General features: G+C 35.8%; 1 protein-coding gene across 1 annotated transcript in view; it reads left to right on the top strand.

Annotated features, from left to right (window-relative positions):
* Positions 1-23,738, top strand: part of PTPN20 (protein tyrosine phosphatase non-receptor type 20) — a 126,659-nt gene that overhangs the window by 27,430 nt on the left and 75,491 nt on the right. The window contains exon 2 of the mRNA XM_035023570.1: positions 22,064-22,167. Within this exon, the coding sequence (XP_034879461.1) occupies positions 22,064-22,167 (104 nt within the window). The remainder of the gene's footprint in view (positions 1-22,063; positions 22,168-23,738) is intronic.

The raw sequence follows: 23,738 nt of genomic DNA, 5'->3' as shown, positions 1-23,738 counted from the left end.
CATAACCTTTTAAGTCAGACAGGCATCTTAACCAAATGATATTATTAAAGGAATAACTTCTGATATAAATATATGACCTGCAATTTTGGTTATTTGATTAGTATTTATAACTAATTGTTTTATACCTCACAAACTGTTTGACCCAGTAGAGCTTTATCAAGTTTGAAAGCCTTTGAAAGGGCAGAGGGATAGAAATCAAGGGAATTCAGGATAGTCTCTTAGATTTCCATTTTATGAATGTCTTAATTTATTAATTGTCCCAAAACTGAAGGACATTTTGTTTTTCGCCCCAATTTTTATTGTCCTAAATAGTACTACAATAAACATCCTGTCCTTTGATCAATTTTTACATGTGTGAGTATTTCTGTATGAGAGATATATAGAGGAGGAATTTCTGGTTAAATTTTATGCACATTTAAAGGGGATTGATACTATTTCAATTTACTTTCCCTTTAGCCTATTTCCCTAAACCCTCATCAACAGTGAATTTTATCCATTTTAATAATTTTTCTTAACTGATAAAGTGATATCACATTATTTTAATGTATGCTTTCCTGAGTGCTAGCAAGGTTATCTTTTTTATTTATTAGTCTATTTCCATTTCATCTGAATTTTCTGTTTTTGTCTTCTTTTTTTTTCTTTTTTTAAAAATTTGTATGTCCTGTAATGTTATCTTGAATATATAAATCAAAGATCTTTTCGCAGGTTCTAGCTTATCGTTTATTTTCTTATATTTTTATTGAAATACAATAAAATACTATCCCAATATAGTTTATTTTATACACATGTAGTAAAGTACTCATAAGTGTAAAAGCTCAATGAATTTTCACAAATGGACTGCACCTTGTGTAACCAGCACTCAGATCAAGAAGCAAGACATTATCAGAATCCTAATATATCTTTTGAGTCTTCTTTCAATTACTTCCCTTTCTCAAAGGAGAACTACTACTCTTACTTCTAATACCATAGTTTAATTTTGCATGTTTTTGAACTTTATGTAAATGGGAGCACATTTTATGTACTCTTTTGAGTCTGACTTCTTAATGTTATATTTGTGAGATTCAAACATGTTGCTCTATGTAGTTCTGATTTGTTCATTCTTCCTGCTAAGTAATATTCTATTCAATATACTACAGTTTATTTATCCATTCTATTTTAGGTGAATACAGTGTTGCTAGTATTTATTACAAATGGTACTGTTATAAACATCCCTGTAAATGTCTTTTGGTGAATATATATACTTGTTCGTGTTGGGGATATACATAGGAGTGAAATTGCTGGTTCATAAAATATGCACCTGTTAAGGTGTAGTGGATGTTGCCTACCAATTTTCCAAAGTGCCTAATCCACCAGCAATGTTTGGAAGTTTCAGTTGCTTCACATCCTTAATAGAACTTATTTGTATTTTTCATTTTGTCAGCCTAGTGGCTGTGTAGTAACATTGTATTTTGCTTTTAATTTTTATTTCCCTGTTGACTAGTGAAATTGGGTACTTTTTCATGAGTATTGGCCACTTGGATATCCTCCCTTATCTGTTCTTTTATCTATTTTATCTGTTCAAACACTTTTCCCATTTTTCTATTGAGTAGTCTGATTTTTTTCCTATTCATTTGTAGAAGTTCTCTATAGATCATTTAAATGAGTTTACTATAGGATATATGTATTGCAAATATCTTGTCCCACTCTATGGTTTGCCTTTTGACTTAACTTTTCTTAAAAGTTATGTATGTATGTATGTATGTAATCTCTACACCCCATGTGGGGCTCAAACTCATGACCCCGAGATCAAAACTCATGCTCTTCCAACTGAGCTAGCCAGGCACCATTGCCTTTTTATTATATAATGGTATCTTTTGATGAAGAGAAATTCTTAATTTTAAGGAAGTCCAGTTTTTCAATGTTTTCCTTTATGGCTAGTGTTTGTTTAAGAAATATTCACTTTCTCAAGGTCATGAAGATATTTTCCTCTAAAAACTTACTTAACAAATTTAGATCTATGATCCTTCTGGAATGAGTTTTGAATACGGATATTTAATTGAACTGGTACCAGGTATTGAAAGACTTTTTTTTAAATATGTTCATGAGGGGTATTGGTGTTTTACTACTTTTGTTTGTTTTTGATAGCAGGGTAATTCTGGTGTCACAAAATGTTTTTGAGAAGTATTCTGTCTTCCTTTATTTTCTGGAATACTTTGTGTGGAATTGGTATTATTTATTCCTGAAGTACTTGGTATAAGTGAAGTCATAGAGCCGTAGAAGTTGTTTGTATGTCTTTTGCAAGATTTTTGACCCAAATTTTCAACTTCTTTATTTGGATTTTCTATTTCTTGTTGTGTCTGTTTAAAATTTGTGTCTTTACACTGGTGAAAGAAATCAAAGAAGACATAAATGAGTGAAAAGTTATCCCATGTTCATGGACTGGAAGAATTAAAATTGTTAAAAATGTGTTTACTAGCCAGAGTTGTCTACAGATTCAATGCAATCCCAATTGACATTTTAATGGCATTTTTTACAGAAGTAGAAAAAACAATCCTAAAATTTACATGGCAATACAAAAAACCATCACACTTTGTATTTCAAGCTATTTTATAAAGCTGTAGTAATCAAAACAGTATGGTACTGGCATAAAAACAGATATATAGACCAATGGAACAGAACTGAGAGCCCAGAAATAAACTCATGTATATGGTCAATAATATTTGACATGAGAGCTAAGAATACTCAATGGAGATAAGACAGTCTCTTCCATAAATGGTACTAAGAAAATTAAATATTCATATGTAAAAAAATGAAGCTATACACACATACACACATACACAGGTGTGTTATTCAGCCATAACAAAGAAGGAAATCTTACTATTTGCAACAACATGGATGGATCCTGAGGGCATTATGCTAAGTGAAATAAATCAGAGAGAAAAAGACAAAACTGTATGGCTTCGCTTATATGTGGAATCTAAAAAAACAAAAAACAAAACACAAAATCATAGAAAAAGAGATCAGATTTGTGGTTACCAGAAGAGGGGGGAATGGATGGGGGGGGGGGATTGGATGAAGATAGTCAAAAGGTACAGACTTCCAGTTATAAGAAAAATAAGTGCTATGGATGTCATGTACAACATGATGTCTATCTGGTTATCACTGCTGTATGGTATATATGAAATTTGTTAAGAGAATCTATATGAGATGATGAATAGTAACTATACTGATTTGATAATCATTTCATGATATACATTAAGTCAAATCATTATGTGGTACATCTTAAATGTATACAATGCTGCATGTTGATTATATCTGAATAAAACTGGGAATTGATCAGTGGATGAGTGGATAAAAAAATATGTGGTATATTCATACAATGGAATATTACTCAACCTTGAAAAGGAAGGAAATCCTGTCACATGCTACAACATGAATAAACCTTGAGGATATTATGCTAAGTAAAATAAGCCAGTCACAAAAAAATAAATACTGTATGATTCCACTTATGTGAGGTATTTAAAGTGGTCAAATTCATAGAAAGTAGAACGGTGATTACCAGGTGCTGGGGGGAGTGGGAAAAATGGAGTTGTTTAATGGGTATTAAGTTTAAGATTTGCAAGATGAAAAAGTTCTTGAGATCTGTTTCACAACGGTATGCATATAGTTAACACTACTGTACTGTATACCTAAAAATGGTTACGATGGTAAATTTTATGTTATATGTTTTCTACCCCAATTAAAAAAAAGGTGGAGGGAGTGCTAGGGTTGGAAACTTATCATTTTGTACCCATTACAAAAGACTGAATCAGGCAAAAAGCAACAATGGATGCTAAATCTAGGTGAAAATTTCAATGAAGAGCAGGATGTGTGTGGTCGCAAAGTGTCTCCCTATAGATTGTGCATTGATTGCAAGATAGGATAAAATAAAAATATTCTATAGGAGAAAAACTGGACTTAAAGCAGTGGTCAAAGTTAACATCACTAATGAGGGAGAAATGGACAGTGTAAGCTTTCAGATGTGAAACGCTGAGAAAGGAGCCTCACCTATGCGGTATTCCAGTTGAGAATGAATAATCTGAATTTAATCATGAGGAGACCTCAGGTAAAAGTGAAATAAGGAGGATTCTGTTAAAAACAATGGAACAGAGGGACCATATTCTATTAAAATGCACATGTCCAAAAATTAAAAAAAAAATTGTGTCTTTGAAGAAATTTATTTCCCTAAATTGTTAATTTTGTTAGCATAAAAACTTCTATATTAGAATAACTTTTGATTTATAGACAAATTATAATAGTACAGAACATCTGCAATACCCCTCATCCAGTTTCCCCTGTTGTTAGCATCTTATATTACGAGGGTTCATTTGTCAAAACTGACCTTAAAGAAACTGGCCTTGGTATATGAGAATTAACTAAATCCCAGACTTTATTTGAATTTCACCATTTTCCCCCCATTCATGTTCTCTTCTGTTCCAGGATGCAATGTAGGATATTACATTGCATTTAGTTGGTATGTCTCCCCAGTTTCTTCTGGTCTGTGACAGTTTCTCAGTCTTGTTTTTCGTGACCTTGACAGGCTGAGTAGTGGCCCAGGTATCCCCAATTTACAGTTGTCTGATTTTTTTTTTAATGATTAGACTAGAGTTATGGGTTTGGGGGAGGAATACCACAGAAGTAAAGTGCTCTTCTTGTCACATCATATCAGAAGGCACATGACATCCACGTGACACCACTGATGCTGTTAATGGTCATCATTTAGTTAAGGTGGTATTTGCCGGAGATGTTTTCTCTGCTGTAAAGTTACTCTATTTCCCTTTTCTCACTCTTTGGAACTGAGTCACTAAGTGTAGCTTGCCCTCCTGGGTGGGGAATTTGGCAAGAATTAAGCTCTACCTATTGGAGGAGGGAGTATTTATACATTTGGGGGGATTATTCTGTAAAGAAGGTTTGTCTCTCCTCCCTTGCTTATTTATTTGATCATTTGTCTATATGAGTAGGGACTCATTTATATTTATTTTATACTTCATTATAATCCAATTATTATTTACTTTAGTGTTCCAGTTGTTCTAGCTCTGGCCCTTGGAAGGTCTTTCAGGTTGACTCCTATGTCCTGTCCTTTCACATATCCCATCCTTTAGTTTTTTGAGCACTTCACTACTTTATTGCATTACAGGATACTCCAGGCTTATCTCAAGTGTCCCCCTAGCCTGGCCTAGATTCAACCATTTCTCGAAAAAGATTTGTTTTCTTTTATTGGAGAATAGTATTTAAGAATCAAGATATGGACACTGGGCTTGTTTGTTGCTACTGTAGTATCATTGTTTCTGGCCCCTGGATAGTTCTTTTTAACAGACTGAAAAATAATCACATGGTTTAATGGAATAAATCTTAAAAAAATATAAATGAACAAAGTGAATTCTCAAAATGTTAACAGTAATAACCAACACATTAAATGCTGAGCGTTTTGTGAAGCACTGTGCTGAGTGCTTCAGGTGTACCTCAGCTGATCATCATAACATCCTTACGACACAGGCACTGTTGGTATTTCTGTTCTATAGATGATGAAACTGAGACATAGAGAGATTAGGGAATTTGACCAAAATCATGCGCCACATAAATGACAGAACTGGGATCAAAGAGGTAAAATTCAAGTGTGATATATAACACTTGGAAATTACTGATTGGATAAATTCAAGAGAAAGGTGCTAAGAAAGTATTAGGATTAATCAAACAGTGAATTTTGAGGAAATCCAATTTATCAGGTTTTTTTTGTCCTTCATGTTTTTTGTGCACTAAGACATATTTGCATACTTGTGAACATTTTTCTCCTGTTTCTAAAATTTTATAGTGTTAGCTATTAGATTTATGTCTCTGATTTATTTCTTTTTTTAATGGGGTAATACAAGGATTGAGGTTTTTTTTCCATGTTATTTCAGCGTCACTTTTTGAAACATCTGTCCTTTCTCCATTACATTACCTAGGCCTCTTTGTCAAAAATCATTGAATATATGTGTGTAGAATTATATATAGACTTTTTATTCTCTTCCATTGCTGTATACTTCTGTCCTTATTCCAATGTCATAGTATCTTAATTATTATAGCTCTGTAATAAGTCTAGAAATCAAGTGGTTAAGTCTTTCGGTGTTGTTCTTTTTCAAAATTGTTGTTGCTATTGTAGGCTCTTGGCATTGCATATACATTTTAGAATTAGCTTGTCAGTTCTACAAAAAACTCCTGATGGGATTTTGATTGAGATCACTGTGGGGGGATTTGACATCTTAGCAATATCGAGTCTTCTAACAAAGGCAACGTGTATTTCTCCATTTATTCAGGTATTCTTTAATTTCTTTCAGCAATGCTTTGTAGTTTTTTTTTTTTTTTAAAGATTTTATTTATTTATTTGGGAGAGAGAGCAAGCAAATGGGAGTGAGAGAGAGAGCAGGAGTGGAGGAGCAGAGGGAGAAGGAGAAGCAGACTTCCCACTAAGCAGGGAGCCCAACTTGGGGCTCGATCCCAGGACCCGGGATCATGACCTGAGCCGAAGACAGACACTTAACCAACTGAGCCACCCACGTGCCCCAATGCTTTGTAGTTTCCAGTGTACAGGTCTTAAGCATGTTTCAAGTATTTCAGGTTTCTTACATTATTAAATTTTTAAATTTTAATTTTAGATTGTTCCTTGCTAACATAGAAATACAGCTGATTTTGTATTCTGACTGCATATCCCGCAACCTTGCTAAGTTTATAATTTCTAAAAGCTTTTAAAAATAGATTCCCCATGATTTCCTGTATAGACAATCATATCATCTTTGAATAAGAGTTTCATACATCTTTTTAAAAAATTTTTTGTTATGTTAATCACCGTACATTACATCATTAGTTTTTGATGTAGTGTTCCATGATTCATTGTTTGTTCATACATTTTCTTTAGCAATCTTCTTGTCTTCTTTTTCTTGCCTAACAGCACTGGCTAATACTTCTAATACATTGTTGAAAGGATGTGTTAAGAGCAGACATCTTTGACTTGTTCCAGATTTTAGAGGGACAGAGTTCAGTCTTTCACTCTTAAGAATGTTGTTAGCCATAGGTTTTTTTGTAGATATTCTTTATCAGGTTGAGAGGTTTCCCTTCGATTCATAGTCCGCTGAGGGTTTTTTTAGTAATTGAACTTTGTTAAATTTTTTTTCTGCATCTATTGAAATGATTATTTGTCTTTTTTCATTTTGAGTATATTCATACAGTGACTTATACTGATTACTCTGCAAGTGTTAACCTACTTTACATTTTTGGATGAACTCCATGTGGTCACAATATACTACCCATTTTATGTATTTCTGTATTTGATTTGGCAAATTTTGTTAAGGACTTTTGCATCTGTATGAGAGGATGTTGATCTATAATTTTCTTCTAATATCTTTGATATTTGTATCAAGATAGTTGTTAGGAACTGCAGTGTGTTCTGAAGTTCACATGTTGAAGCCCTTATCCCCAGTGTGATTGTATTTGGAGATAAGACCTTTAAAGAGCTTATTAAGGTTTTTAATTTTTTATTGTTATGTTAATCACCATACATTACATCATTTTTTGATGTAGTGTTCCATGATTCATTGTTTGTGTATAACACCCAGTACTCCACGCAGAGCATACCCATCACCAGGCTAACCCATCCTCCCATTCCCCTCCCCTCTAGAACCCTCAGTTTGTTTTTCAGAGTCCATCATATCTCATGGTTTGTCTCCCCCTCCGATTACCCCCCCTTCATTCTTCCCCTCCTGCTATCTTCTTCTTCTTTTTTTTTTTTTTTAACATATATTGTATTATTTGTTTCAGAGGTACAGATCTGTGATTCAACAGTCTTGCACAATTCACAGTGCTCACCATAGCACATACCCTCCCCAATATCGATCACCCAGCCACCCCATCCCTCCCACCCCCCACCACTCTAGCAACCCTCAGTTTGTTTCCTAAGATTAAGAATTCCTTATATCGGGTGCCTGGGTGGCTCAGTTGGTTAAGCGACTGCCTTCGGCTCAGGTCATGATCCTGGAGTCCCGGGATTGAGTCCCGCATTGGGCTCCCTGCTCAGCAGGGAGTCTGCTTCTCCCTGTGACCCTCCCGACCCTCCCCCCTCTCATGCTCTCTCTCTCTCAAATAAATAAATAAAATCTTTAAAAAAAAATTCCTCATATCAGTGAGGTCATATGATACATGTTTTTCTCTGATTGACTTAATTTGCTCAGCATAACACCCTCCAGTTCCATCCACGTTGTTGCAAATGGCAAGATTTCATTCCTTTTGATGGCTGCATAATATTCCATTGTATATATATACCACTTCTTCTTTATCCATTCATCTGTCGTTGGACATCTTGGCTCTTTCCACAGTTTGGCTATTGTGGACATTGCTGCTATAAACATCGGGGTGCACATACCCCTTCGGCTCCCTACATTTGTATCTTTGGGGTAAATACCCAGTAGTGCAATTCCTGGGTCATATGGTAGCTCTATTTTCAACTTTTTGAGGAACCTCCATACTGTTTTCCAGAGTGGTTGCACCAGCTTGCATTCCCACCAACAGTGTAGGAGGGTTCCCCTTTCTCCACATCCCTGCCAACATCTGTAGTTTCCAGACTTGTTAATTTTAGTCATTCTGACTGGTGTGAGGTGATAATTCAATGAGGTTTTGATTTGGATTTCCCTGATGCCGAGCGATGTTGAACACTTTTTCATGTGTCTGTTGGCCATTTGGATGTCTTCTTTGAAAAAATGTCTGTTCATGTCTTCTGCCCATTTCTTGATTGGATCATTTGTTCTTTGGGTGTTGAGCTTAAGAAGTTCTTTATAGATTTTGGATACTAATCCTTTATTTGATATGTCATTTGCAAATACCTTCTCCCATTCTGTCAGTTGCCTTTTGGTTTTGTTGACTGTTTTCTTTGCTGTGTAAAAGCCTTTTATCTTGATGAAGTCCCAATAGTTCATTTTTGCTGTTACTTCCTTTGCCTTTGGCAATGTTTCTAGGAAGAAGTTGCTGCGGCTGAGGTCGAAGAGGTTGCTGCCTGTGTTCTCCGTTAGGATGTTGATGGACTCCTGTCTCACATTTAGGTCTTTTAACCATTTTGAGTTTATTTTTGTGTGTGGTATAAGGAAATGGTCCAATTTTATTCTTCTGCATGTGGCTGTCCAATTTTCCCAACACCATTTGTTTAAGAGCCTGTCTTTTTTCCACTAGATGTTCTTTCCTGCTTTGTCGAAGACTGGTTGACCATAGAGTTGAAGGTCCATTTCTGGGCTCTCTATTCTGTTCCATTGATCTCTGTGTCTGTTTTTGTGCCAGTACCATACTGTCTTGATGATGACAGCTTTGTAATAGAGCATGAAGTCCGGAATTGTGATGCCGCCAGCTTTGCTTTTCTTTTTCAACATTCCTCTGGCTATGCGGGGTCTTTTCTGGTTCCATACAAATTTTAGGATTATTTGTTCCATTTCTTTGAAAAAAGTGGATGGTATTTTGATGGGGATTGCATTGAATGTGTAGATTGCTCTAGGTAGCATTGACATCTTCACAATATTTGTTCTTCCAATCCATGAGCATGGAACGTTTTTCCATTTCTTTGTGTCTTCCTCAATTTCTTTCATGAGTATCTTATAGTTTTCTGAGTACAGATCCTTTGCCTCTTTGGTTAGATTTAGTCCTAGATATCTTATGGTTTTGGGGGCAGTTGTAAATGGGATTGACTCCTTAATTTCTCTTTCTTCTGTCTTGTTGTTGGTGTATAGGAATGCCACTGATTTCTGTGCATTGATTTTTATATCCTGCCACTTTACTGAATTCCTGTATGAGTTCTAGCAGTTTTGGGGTGGAGTCTTTTGGGTTTTCCACATAAAGTATCATATCATCTGCAAAGAGTGAGACTTCTTTGCCAATTCAGTTACCTTTGATTTCTTTTTGTTGTCTGATTGCTGTGGCTAGGGCTTCTAGTACTATCTTGAAAACCAGTGGTGATAGTGGACATCCCTGCCATGTTCCTGACCCTAGGGGGAGAGCTCTCAGTTTTTCCCCATTGAGAATGATATTCACTGTGGGTTTTTCATAGATGGCTTTTATGATATTGAGGTATATACCCTCTATCCCTATACTCTGAAGAGTTTTGATCAAGGAAGGATGCTGTACTTTGTCAAATGCTTTTTCTGCATCTATTGAGAGGATCATATGGTTCTTGTTCTTTCTTGTATTAATGTATTGTATCACATTGATTGATTTGCAGATGTTGAACCAACCTTGCAGCCCAGGGATAAATCCCACTTGGTCGTGGTGAATAATCCTTTTAATGGACTGTTGGATCCTATTGACTAGTATTTTGGTGAGAATTTTTGCATCCATGTTCATCAAGGATATTGGTCTGTGATTCTCCTTTTTGATGGGGTCTTTGTCTGTTTTGGGGATCAAGGTAATGGTGGCCTCATAAAACGAGTTTGGAAGTTTTCCTTCCATTTCTATTTTTTGGAACAGTTTCAGAAGAATAGGTATTAATTCTTCTTTAAATGTTTGGTAGAATTCCCCTGGGAAGCCATCTGGCCCTGGGCTCTTGTTTCTTGGGAGATTTTTGATGACTGCTTCAATTTCCTTAGTGGTTATAGGTCTGTTCAGGTTTCCTATATCTTCCTGGTTCAGTTTTGGTAGTTTATACATCTCTTGGAATGCATCCATTTCTTCCAGATTATCTAATTTGCTGGCATATAGTTGCTCATAATATGTTCTGATAATTGTTTGTATTTCTTTGGTGTTGGTTGTGATTTCTCTCTTTTCATTCATGATTTTATTTATTTGGGTCATTTCTCTTTTCTTTTTGATAAGTCTGGACAGGGGTTTATCAATGTTATTAATTCTTTCAAAGAACCAGCTCCTAGTTTCATTGATCTGTTCTACTATTCTTTTGGGTTCTATTTCATTGATTTCTGCTCTGATCTTTATTATTTCTCTTCTCCTGCTGGTTTTAGGCTTTATTTGCTGTTCTTTCTCCAGCTCCTTTAGGTGTAGGGTTAGGTTGTGTACTTGAGACCTTTCTTGTTTCTTGAGAAAGGCTTGTATTGCTATATACTTTCCTCTTAGGACTGCCTTTGCTGCATCCCAAAGATTTTGAAAGTTGTGTTTTCATTTTCATTTGTTTCCATGAATTTTTTTAAAATTCTTCTTTAATTTCCTGGTTGACCCATTCATTCTTTTGTAGGATGCTCTTTAGCCTCCATGTATTTGAGTTCTTTCCGACTTTCCTCTTGTGATTTAGTTCTAGTTTCAAAGCATTGTGGTCCGAAAATATGCAGGGAATGATCCCACTCTTTTGGTACCAGTTGAGACCTGATTTGTGACCTAGGATGTGATCTATTCTGGAGAATGTTCCATGGGCACTAGAGAAGAATGTGTATTCCGTTGCTTCGGGATGGAATGTTCTGAATATGTCTGTGAAGTCCATTTGGCCCAGTGTGTCATTTAAAGTCTTTATTTCCTTATTGATCTTTTGTTTAGATGATCTGTCCATTTCAGTGAGGGGTGTGTTAAAGTCCCCCACTATTATTGTATTGTTGTCAATGTGTTTCTTTGCTTTTGTTATTAATTGCCTTATGTAATTGGCTGCTCTCATGTTAGGGGCATAGATATTTACAATTGCTAGATCTTCTTGTTGGATAGACCCTTTAAGTAGGATGTAGTGTCCTTCCTCATCTCTTATTATAGTCTTTGGTTTAAAAGCTAATTTGTCTGATATAAGGATTGCCACCCCAGCTTTCTTTTGGTGTCCATTGGCATGGTAAATGGTTTTCCACCCCCTCACTTTCAATCTGGGGGTGTCTTTGGGTCTAAAATGAATCTCTTGCAGACAGCATATCGATGGGTCTTATTTTTTAATCCAATCTGATAGCCTGTCTTTTGATTGGGGCATTTAGCCCATTTACATTCAGGGTAATTATTGAAAGATATGAATTTAGTGCCATTGTATTGCCTGTAAGGTGACTGTTACTGTATATTGTCTGTGTTCCTTTCTGGTCTATGTTGCTTTTAGGTTCTCTCTTTGCTTAGAGGACCCCTTTCAAGATTTCTTGTAGGGCTGGTTTTGTGTTTGCAAATTCCTTTAGTTTTTGTTTGTCCTGGAAGCTTTTTATCTCTCCTTCAATTTTCAATGACAGCCTAGCTGGATATAGTATTCTTGGCTGCATATTTTTCTCATTTAGTGCTCTGAATATATCATGCCAGTCCTTTCTGGCCTGCCAGGTCTCTGTGGATAGGTCTGTTGCCAATCTAATGTTTCTACCATTGTAGGTTACAGATCTCTTCTCCTGAGCTGCTTTCAGGATTTTCTCTTTGTCTCTGAGACTCGTAAGTTTTACTATTAGATGTCGGGGTGTTGACCTATTTTTATTGATTTTGAGGGGGGTTACTCTGTGCCTCCTGGATTTTGATGCCTGTTTCCTTCCCCAAATTAGGGAAGTTCTCTGCTATAATTTGCTCCAATATACCTTCTGCCCGTCTCTCTCTCTTTCTTCTTCTTCTGGGATCCCAATTATTCTATTTCGTCTTATGGTATCGCTTATCTCTCGAATTCTGCCCTTGTGATCCAGTAGTTGTTTATCTCTCTTTTTCTCAGCTTCTTTATTTTCCATCATTTGGTCTTCTATATCACTGATTCTCTCTTCTGCCTCATTTATCCTAGCAGTTAGCGCCCCCATTATTGATTGCACCTCATTAATAGCCTTTTTGATTTTGACTTGGTTAGATTTTAGTTTTTTTATTTCTTCAGAAAGGGTGTCTCTAATAAATTCCATGCTTTTTTCAAGCCCAGCTAGTATCTTTAAAATCATGATTCTGAACTCTAGGTCTGACAACGTACTAATGTCCATATTGAGTAGGTCCTTGGCAGTCGGTACTACCTCTTTTTCTTTTTGTTGAGGTGATTTTTTCCATCTTATCATTTTGTCCAGAGGAGAATAGATGAATGAGAGAACAAAATGCTAACAGGATAACAACATCCCCAGAAAATATACGCTAAACAAATCAGAAAAGACCTGAAAATGGGGGAAAAGAAAGGGAAAGAAAGAAAAAAGGAAAAGAAAAAAAAAAAGAAAAAGATAAACAAAAATAGAACAAAACAAAAAAAACAGAATATGATCAAATATGATCAGGCTGGTGCATAGATCAGTGCCACACAGTAGATTTTGGGTGTATTTTGGTCTGTTAGAAGAAAGTGCCTCCAAAAATTTAAAGGAAGAAAACTTATATATGTACAAAAATAAGGATTGATATGATGAAGGGATGGAATATGACTGTAAAGATGAAAATTATAAAATTTTTTTAAAAGGAATTGATAAGTTGTTTGAAAAAAGAAAGAAGAGGATTTAAAAAGAAAAAAAGAAAAAAAAGGGAGAGAATATGATCAGGCGGGAGATTAGAACAAAGCCATACACTAGAGATTTAGGGTATATTTTGATCTGTTAGAAGAAACTGTATCTCAAAATTTTAAAGAGAGAACAGCTTATATATATATATGCCAAAAATAAGGGTAACTACTATGAAGGGATAGAATATGACTCTAAAAATGAAAAATAAAAATGTTTTTTATAAAAGGGATTGATAGGATGTTGGTTGAAAAAGGGAAAAAGAAAAATTAAAAAAAAAAAAGTTAAAAAAAATTAACTTTGAAAGACTAAAGAATCATGGGAAAACAGCCATGGATTCTATGTGCGGTATTCCCCTAGTGCTGGAGTTCTGCTGTTCTCATTGATCGGTAAACTTGGTCTTGGCTGGCTGTTCTCGCTGATCTTCTGGGGGAGGGGCCTGTTGCCATGGTTCCCAAATGTCTTTGCCGGAGGCGGAATTGCCCCGCCCTTGCCGGGTCCGGGCTAAGTAATCTGCTCGGGTTTGCTCTCCAGAGCTTTTGTTCCCCCGCAAGCTTTCCGTATAGCTTTGGAGGCAGAGAGTGAAAATGGCGGCCTCCCAATCTCCACCTGGAGGAGCCGAGAACTTGGGGCCCCGCTCCTCAGTGAGCCTCCAGAGAAAAGCAGTCAATCACTCCCGTCTCCCCGGTCTCCGGCCGCACTCTGTGCTCACCCAGCCTGTGACCGCGCGTTTCTAACTCTGGCACCCGGCCTCAGGTGGAGTCTCCAAACCCAGCAGATCCCTGCAGTGGGCTCCCGTGCCGCTCCTCCCAGGGGAGGAAGGGGAGTCTCCCTGGATCTGCCGCTTGTTGGGTCCCTGTTGGAGGAGCAGTGGCCCAACTGTGCCGTGGATCACGGTTTATGGCAACCCCGAGCTGAGAGCCCGTGCCTTGGCTCCGTCTCTGCAGCCGGCTTCCCTGCTCCAATACCTGGGAGGTCTGCCACACTCAGGCACCCCCAGTCTTTCTGTGACCCCAAGGGTCCTGAGACCACACCATCCCACAAGGGTTCCACCCCCAACTTAGCCACTGGAGTGACGTCCCTCAGCATAGCAGACTTCTAAAAGTTCCGATTTTGTGCTCTGCTGCTCTATCATTTGCCAGAAGCGGCTGACGGAGGCCCCCTCCCCCACCATCTATCCTCCCGAATATCACCTCGGATTCACTTCTCCGCATGTCCTACCTTCCAGAAAGTGGTCGCTTTTCTGTTCAGAGAGTTGTTGCTATTCTTTTCTTCGATCTCCTGTTGAGTTTGTAGGTGTTCAGAATGGTTTGATTCCCATCCAGCTGAATTCCTGGGACCAGATGAAATCCAGGTCTCCTACTCCTCCGCCAACTTGCTCCGCCCTGCAAGAGCTTATTAAGGTTAAATAACATCATACAGGTGGGGCCATAATCAAATCGGACTAGTGTCCTTATAAGAAGAGGAAAAGACACCAGGGATATGCATGCACAGAGAAAAGGCATGTGGGGACACAAGAAGAAGCTGGTTGAGGAGAGATGACTTAGGAGAAACCAAAGCTGCTGGCACCTTGATCTTGGACTTCTGATCTCCAGAGCTGTGGGAAAATTGAATTTCTGTTTTTTGAGTTACTCTGTGCTATTTTATTATCACAGCTGTAGTAGACAAATACAGTAGTGTTTACCTCATGAAATGAGATGGCAAATGTCTCCTCTTCAGTTTTATGGCAAGTTGGTGTAGAACTGGTGTTTTTCCTTAAATGTTTTGTAGAATTTGCCTGTGAAGCTATTCAGATCTGATGTTTCTTTGGGGGAGGATTTTAAATTATGAATTCAATTTCTTTTTTTTTTTTTTTTTTGTATCTTGTGTTTAATGATTAGAAGAGTTAATATTGTTAAAATTTCAATACTACCAAAAGCCATCTATAGATTCAATGTAATCTCTGTAAGATTCCAGTGGCATTTAAAAAAAAAATCTAGTAGTCACATTTTTTTTTTATGTTCAGTTAGCCACTGTATAGTACATAATTAGTTTTTGATGTAGTGTTCAATGATTCATTAGTTAAGTATAACACCCGGTGCTCATCACAGCACGTGCCCTCCTCAATACCCATCACCCTGTTACCCCCTCCCCCCATTGTCCTCCCCTCTCAAACCCCCAGAATGTTTCCCGGGGTCCATAGTCTCTCATGGTTCATCTCCCTCTCTGATTTCTCACCCTTTGGATTTCCTTCCCTTCCCCTATGGTCCTCCGTGCTATTGCTTATGTTCCACATATGAGTGCAACCATATGATAATTGTCTTTATCTGCTTGACTTACTTCACTTGACATAATCCCCTCCAGTTCCAACCATGTTGAATTCAAATTCTTTAAGAGATATAGAGCTATTCATATTAACTAGTTCTTCTTGGATGAGCTATGGTAGATTTTCAATTTCAGTTTTTCAAATTATTTGTTCATTTCATCTAAGTTGTCAAACTTACTGACAAAGTTATCCTTATTATTCTTTTAACACACTTTACATTTTTATAGAAAATATGGTGAAGTCCTCCCTTCCATTTCTGAGGTTGTTAGTTTGTTTCTTCTCCCTTTTATTTTTTGATGCATCTGAAAATTCACCAATTTTATTGATCTTTTCAATGAACGCAATGTTGGTTGCATTTTATTGTTTTTCTCCTTCAGTGATTTCTGTTTTTACCACCATTTCCATTCTACTACTTCTTTGAATTTAATTTGCTCTTCTTTTCTAATTTCTTAAGGTAGAAGTTTAGATAATTGGATTTTAGGCCTTTCTACTTTCCTCATACAAGTATCCAATGCTCTACATTTCTATAAAACATTACTTTGCTTCATCCTTAAAATTTCAATGTGCTGTTTTTATTTACCCTCATGAAGTTTAAGCTATTTTCTAGATTCTCTTGTGATTTATTTTTTGACTCACAGGTTAAAAAAATTTGTTGTTGAGTTTCCAGATATTTGGAGATTTCCCATATACCTTATTATTATTAATTTCTAATTTAATTACATTGTGATCTGATCTTTATAATTTATGTGATAAACTCTATATGATTTCAAAGCTTCTTAATTTTTTGAGAATTGTTTTATGGCCCAGTGTATAATCTTTGAAAATGTTCCATGCATTCTTCAATGTGTATTCTGTTGTTTTTAGGTGAAGTGTTTTGTACTTTTAAATTAGGACAGTATGAATTATAGTGTATTTCAAATCTTCTATGTCTTTACTGATTTTTTTTCTTTTCTTTTCTTTTTTTAAAGATTTTATTTATTTGACAGAGAGATAGCACAAGTAGGCAGAGAGGCAGGCAGAGAGAGAGGGAGAAGCAGGCTCTCTGCTGAGCAGGGAGCCTGATGTGGGACTCGATCCCAGGACCCTGAGATCATGACCTGAGCTGAAGGCAGCTGCTTAATTGACTGAGCCACTCAGGTACCCCTGTTTTTTTTCTTTTATGTCAGTTGCTGAAAGAAAGTTTTGTGGATATGTGTCTTTCTCCTTTCAGTTCTGTTAGTTTTTATTTCATATTAATCTGGGTTTTTGGTATGAGTTGAATACAGATTTTGAATTGCTATTTTTCTAATAAATTAACATCTACCATTATGTAATGTCATCTTTATCACTGGTAATGCTCTTTAGTCTGAAGTCTACTTCATCTAATGCTAATCTAGCCATTCTAACTTTTTCTTGACTAGTGTTAGCATGGTATCTCTTTCCCTCTTTTTTCTTTTAAAGTTTGCTGAATTTCTGTTCAGTCCTTTCCCCCCCACTCTGCTTCATTTTGGATCATTTCTATTGCTGTATGTTGACATACACTGGTCTTTTCTTCTCTACTCTCTCATCTGCTGTTAGTTCTATCCAGTTCATATATTATGTATTTCATCTCTAGAAATTCCATTTGGGTTTCATTTTTACATTTTTTATTTCTCTTCTATGTTTTCTTTTTTTAAATTTTATTTTATTATGTTATGTTAATCACCATACATTACATCATTAGTTTTTGAAGTAGTGTTCCATGATTTATTGTTTGCATAACACCCAGTGCTCCATTCAATACATGCCCTCTTTAATACCCACCACCAGGCTAACCCATCCCCCTCCCCCTCTCCCCTATAGAACTCTCAATTTGTTTCTCAGAGTCCATAGTCTCTCATGGTTCATCTCCCCCTCCGATTTCTCCCCCTTCATTTTTCCCTTCCTACTATCTTCTTTTTCTTAAACATATAATGTATATTTTATTTCCTTGAGCACCTTCATAAAATTTGTAACAGCTTGTTCAAGGTTCTTGTTTACAAATTTCATCATCTATTATTTCTAAGTATATTTCTATTGACTGACTTTTCTAGTCATAGGATATATTTTCCTATTTCTCTGCATCCCTGTTAATTGTTTACTGGATGCTGGATGCTGCAAATTATATGATTTTTGGGTGCTGGGTTTTTTTTTATTCCTTTAAGAAAGTGTTTGGTATTTTCTGCCTTGCAGTTATATTACTTGAAGTTCAAATTAAACTTGATTCTTTTTGAAGCTTGCTATTAAGCTTCTCAAAGGTGTTGCAGGGTAGCCTTTATTCTGGGGATAATTTAGTTTTGCTAAGAAGTGTCTGTTCTGTGAACTCTCCCTGGAGCCTAATGTATTGTGAGATCTCATTCTGGCTTGTAAGAACACAAACTGTTCCTCACCCTTACTAAACTCTGCTGCTTTCCACTGATTTTCCTTGATATCAGGGATTGTCCTACATATAAGAAGACCCATATTCTGTAAAGGATAAGAGAGGATTTCTTTGCATATGTTCAGACTTCTCTTGTTCTGTACAACTATCTCCTCTCTTGATATTCTGCCCTGCAAATTCTACTTGCCATGGTCTCTCTGAGCTTTGATCTCTTTCTCTGCAACTCAATGAGATCACTGGGCTCTTTCTTCTCTCCTTGAGATGTGGCCTGGAAACTCTTTGAGGACTTAATCTGGGGCAATCATAAGACTCACCTCATTTGTTTCCCCTCTCTCTGAGATCATAATCTATTGCACAATGTCTGAAAATTGTTGTTTTAATGTATTTTATCCTATTTTCTGGTTGTGATTAAGTTATAAATTTCTCATGGGCAGAAGTGAAAGTCAGTGGTAGATTACTTTAATTTTCATTTGTTTATTAGGTGACACTGGATTTTTTTAAAATACATTTATTGGCCTGTAAGTTTTCTTCTTCTATGAGTTGCTTGTTTATAATTCTTACAGATATTTTTTTCTTTTAATTTGCCTCCCTAGCATATGAAGCTCCTTTTTAAGTGCAGAATTCCTGGTTCTTTGAATCTTGGTGTGAATCAATAGTGGCAGTAACATTTAATGTCAAGGATTATGGGAGGACATGGTATAGTTTTAGCATTCAGTAACAGGAGTGAGTGTTAGATGTGCACCCTCAGCATTCAGGAGACCATGTCTTTTTGCTCGGCTTTTTTGGTGGTTAGAGGAACTGCCCAGAGGACATACAATAAATTTTATTTATTCTCAAATCAGCAGTAGTTGGATGTTGTTACTTCCAACTAAGAGTATCAGCTAGGTTAATATACTTGACTCATTCCCCCCCCCCCCACTGGCTCGTCTTATTGAATTTCAGGAATTCGATATGTATCCTAGATACATATCACTTCTTCCTGGTGAATGCTTTAAAAAAAAAACAAAACTATATTGAGAGTATCTTCTTTTTTTCATTTTTTATTTTTTTAAGATTTTGTTTCTAAGTAATCTCTACAACCAACCTGGGGCTCAAACGTACAACCCCGAAATAAAGGGTTGCATGCTCTTCCAACTGAACCAGCCAGGCGCCTGTATTGACAGTATCTTTTAATTAATATTCAAGTTTATCAATATTTTCTTCTATAAGTTGTGCTTTTGTAATTAGAAAATTTATTCCTACCCTGAGAGAATAAAAATAGCCTCTTTTATTTATTTATTTTGTATACTTTGATCTTTGATCTTATCAGGCTCTGAGATAGGGATATAATTTTTTTTTTTTTCTGGTAGGAAAGCCAGTTGTCCCAACCCCATTTATTTTAGTGTTTTCCCTACTCATCTGCAATGCCACCACTATCTAATAGTAAATGCTTTTATGTACTTGAGCATGTTTTTGAATCCCTGTTCTCTTTTCGTCCTCTATTTTTCTACTCTTATGCCAATTCACACTGTTGATTACTCTAACTTACAATCAGTATTGATACCTGATAGGGCAAGTGCCCCAATCTGTTTTCCTTGTCCAAGTTGTCTTTGCTGTTCTTGGACTTATATTCTCTAGTTTGTCTACACAACACACACACACACGCACGCGCACACACACATCCTGCTTAAATTCTGATTGGATTTGCATTGAATCTGTGGATTTAGAGGCTACTTACCATTATTATGATACTAAGTTTTCTCCTATATGAATATGGGTTCTTCTACTTTTTGTAAACTTCAGTAAGATTTTGCGATTTTTACTATATATTTTTGGTTTATTTCTAGTTACCTTATATTTTTATTTCTATTGTGAATGATACATTTTCTTTTGTTTCAGTGTCTAGTTGGTTATTGTTGGTTTATGGAATGTTTCTAATTTATTGTATCAGCTATCCTGTCAGACTTTTTTATGATTTCTAGTAATTTGACTATAGAGTCTCTTTAATTTTCTGTGTATTTGCAAATATGATTTACTTGCTTTGTTTCCAATTCTTAAGGTTTTTTTTTCTTCTTCTTTTGTTTTATTGCTTGGGCAATAATACAAATACATTATACATTATACAATGTTAAATAAGGGTAGTGGTAATAGGCATTTTTATGTTTTTCTTAAACAATGAGAATATGTCTAAAGTTTTAGCATTAAGCTTAATGTTGGCTCAATATTTTGAATAGATAACCTTTTCTATAAGTTAAAGAAGTTCCTTTCTATTTCTACCTTGAAAGGCCATTGAATTTTTCAAATGGTTTTTCTTTATATGTTCAGATGATAATATGATTTCTGTCCTTTAATTGACATTTGTTATATACCAATTTACACTGATAGATTTTTATGATACCAACCATAATTTGAAATCTTGTGATAAATCTAACTTAGTCTACACATTTCTTCCATTGCACCATTTAGTAATATTGTACTTAGGATTTTTGCACTGATGTCCATTTTTAAGTTTGGCTTATAATTTTTCTTGTATTTTACATGTTTTGTTTTCATGTAAGGATTTTACTACCTTTTAGTATAAATTACATAATTTTACATTTTAAAAAATTCTCTAAAATAGTTTGTATAAGAAAGAGATTTTGTTCATTGAAAGTTTGATAAAATCTCATCTGGAAGCCCCTTTGGGCCTGGATGTCTGTTACCTCCTGGGGATGAGATTTTTAATTATTGGTTTAACTTTTTAAATGCTTATTATACTATTTATGCTTTCTACATATTCTTGGGTAGATTTTGATGATTTATAATTCTCTGTAAAAGTTTCCATTTCATCAAATTTGTCTAAAGGTACTTACTTCTAAAAATGATAGTTGGGTCCGTGGCCATGCCCTTTTTCCTTCTTAATGTTAATTAAATTGAGTAGTGAAAGACGTTTGCATATTTTTAAGTCCTTTTTCAAAGAACTCATATTTGATTTTGTTGATTTGTTGTTTTAAATTGTTTTCTGTTTGCTGTATTTCTTTATGATGTCTTACTTTCTACTTTTTTGGGGGTTTCCTCAGTTTTACTTGGCCTTTATGATTAAATATAAAACTCATTTTTGTCCTTTTTTTCTGCTTCTGTTATAAATGTATTTAAAACTATACATTTCCACTTTAAATACTGCTTTAGTTAACTTTCATGTTAGTTTTGATGTTTTTTCATTGATATTTCATAATATATACATATAAAATTAACTCATGTTATAATAGTTCACAATTTCTTTTTGTCCTTTTTAACACATTAATGAATGACCTTCTTTGTTTCCAAAGTATATGTTTACTATATATATTTTTTTACTATATTTGTATTGTTGATTTTGTAATATGTCATGTCACAAAATTTCTAAACCATAATAGTTAGGGCTGCCATGATATAGGGAACAGTACTCTGAATGCTCATTCCAAAATCAAAGAAAAATATCTCCTTTGGCTTCTATATGAAATATTCTGTGCAGTGAAAATAACAGGCTAGCAATGATCCTATAATAAAACCAGCAATGACTTTCCTAGGGAGGATTCATATTTTATTCTTCAATAAAGCCTGAAATGACTTTCTATATACATTAACATATTGCTAATTTATTTATTATTAATAATTCAGGAAGTTAAGGTGAGATTTATGTAGCACACTGTTCTTTATCTAAGAAGTAGACCCTGAAAAACAGAAGAATTATCTTATGTGATACCCAGTGCATAGGTTCTGGAAGTTGTGTATATTTAGGATTTACCTGAAGAGTAATACAGAAGTAGGAACAAAGGGACCGCTCAAAAATTAACTTTCTGAGGATGATCCTAGAAGAAGGATCATGTTTGCTATGTTATTTTTTTAAAGCAGGGAGAAAAATGATTAATATAGGAGATAAAGATGAGATGACTGTACAATAGGAAAAGTAGGCGAACATTCCCCTTGTGTAGCTTGGGTTTTCTCATTAAGGCACAACCTTTCTCTGTGTAACCCTTTGCATTTGATCAATTCTTCCCTTCTCTTTTTCAGGAAAAAATAAGAAGGTACATGGCTGTGATTCAGAAGACATGATTTCCAGGGAGACTTTGCCTTCATCAAGTGAGGAAAAGACACCTAAATCAGTGACTCATGAGGTAAAACTAGAAGAGGGATCTCTGCTAAATGATTGTGGCTACTGTGGAATCACAGAGTAAGCTCTCTAAGGCATAGGGGGGGTCTATTTTGTTCTCCTTAGCACACTAACTCTCAGTTCTCTGTCCCTCTGATGTTGAAGACAACCAAAATAGCAATTAGAAAGAGTGGAACTCTTTGCAACTCTAAAGAAAACCTCTTGATACTATTCTGGAAATTTTACTTATTTTGGCATCATTTTCTTTTGTGCTACTAATAGAGATACAAAATGAATTTCATATAAAATTTGAAGCACCTTTAGATATATTGATTGATGGAATTTTTAAATGATAGAGACCCCATGGTACAGTGTCTCTAAACTATGGAAAGGTAGAGGGTTGGGAAAATCTGGGGCAAACACTCTCACCTTGACACGTGTCTCCTTCCTTGTGGAGATAACTGCCAGGATTAGAGCACAAAAAAAGCAATGCATTTTCATCATGTGGGTGGCTTGCGTTTTTTCCTCTTATCTACTGGAGCTTTGGGACTGCCATCGTGTTGCTGTTTTCAGACTCACATTCTATTCTGTAGGTTCCAGCATTACTAGAGATCAGAGTAAGTACCAAGAACAGACACCGCTTCTCCCGTTTTCCAGTTTGGCTGCCCTCTCCACCCAGGACTGACAGTCATGCTGCTGCTTTGAAGGGATCTCTCTTATAGGAATCTGTGCTGCATCGAGCCCACCTACCATCACATCTCTGGCTGGCAGTCTCTAATTCTGAATGTACTGCTGGGCTCTCAGCCCCACTGTTGATACTTTTCTCTGATCAGAATGATTTTGTATTTGAAGGAGAGAGAATTTCAAAGTGAGCACTTCCATAGAATGTCCATACTTGACTCTCTTCTAGAACTAAATACATTCTATTGTTTGTTTGTTTTCCCCTATATTTCATGGCTTGACCTATCTAGGATGAAGTTTGATATGCTTTAAAGTTTCATTTTAGAAAAGAGTATCTTAGAGAACATTTCTGGATGGTTTTTAGAGTAGCATGTTGGGAAAACCAGCTGATTTTACCAGGATTTGCTTTTCTTAACATTTCATGAATTAATTTGATGTTATAACTACACTTGATGCCCTTTCAGTTATGATGCTATCCCTAGGAATTATCTAGACTCAGACTTACAGATGATTAGATTTGGAAGCTAGGTCAAGACATTTTTATTCCAACACTCATTTTAGAGGTGAAGAAACTAAGTCCCAGAGAGCTGAAATGATTTGTCTGTGATCGTACAGCTCTTCAGTCACAGCAAAGACTAGAAACCAGGCTCCTATCTCCTAGTATTACTGCTCCTAGTATTACTCCTAGTATTTATACTTTGTCCTCATATGTCCTTGGCATATATATGCAGTGCAGAAAAGCTAACTTAAGTTCCTCAGAAAAAGTTATTTGGCCCTTTCTTTAATTTGACATTAATTTGATTCAGTGAGCAGTCTCCAAAAAGACCTGACATCTTGGTAATTTGGTATATTTCTCCTTGCGCCTTCTTAACGTTGTTAGCCAAATCACATTTCACTCAATCAAAGACATATTAG

Source organism: Mirounga leonina, unplaced genomic scaffold (assembly GCF_011800145.1).
Source record: "Mirounga leonina isolate KUSES-001 unplaced genomic scaffold, KU_Mleo_1.0 Mir_114, whole genome shotgun sequence".
In the NCBI taxonomy this organism is placed as follows: domain Eukaryota; kingdom Metazoa; phylum Chordata; class Mammalia; order Carnivora; family Phocidae; genus Mirounga; species Mirounga leonina.
Note: the sequence above shows the minus strand (reverse complement) of the source record. Positions and strands in the feature narration are given on the sequence as shown.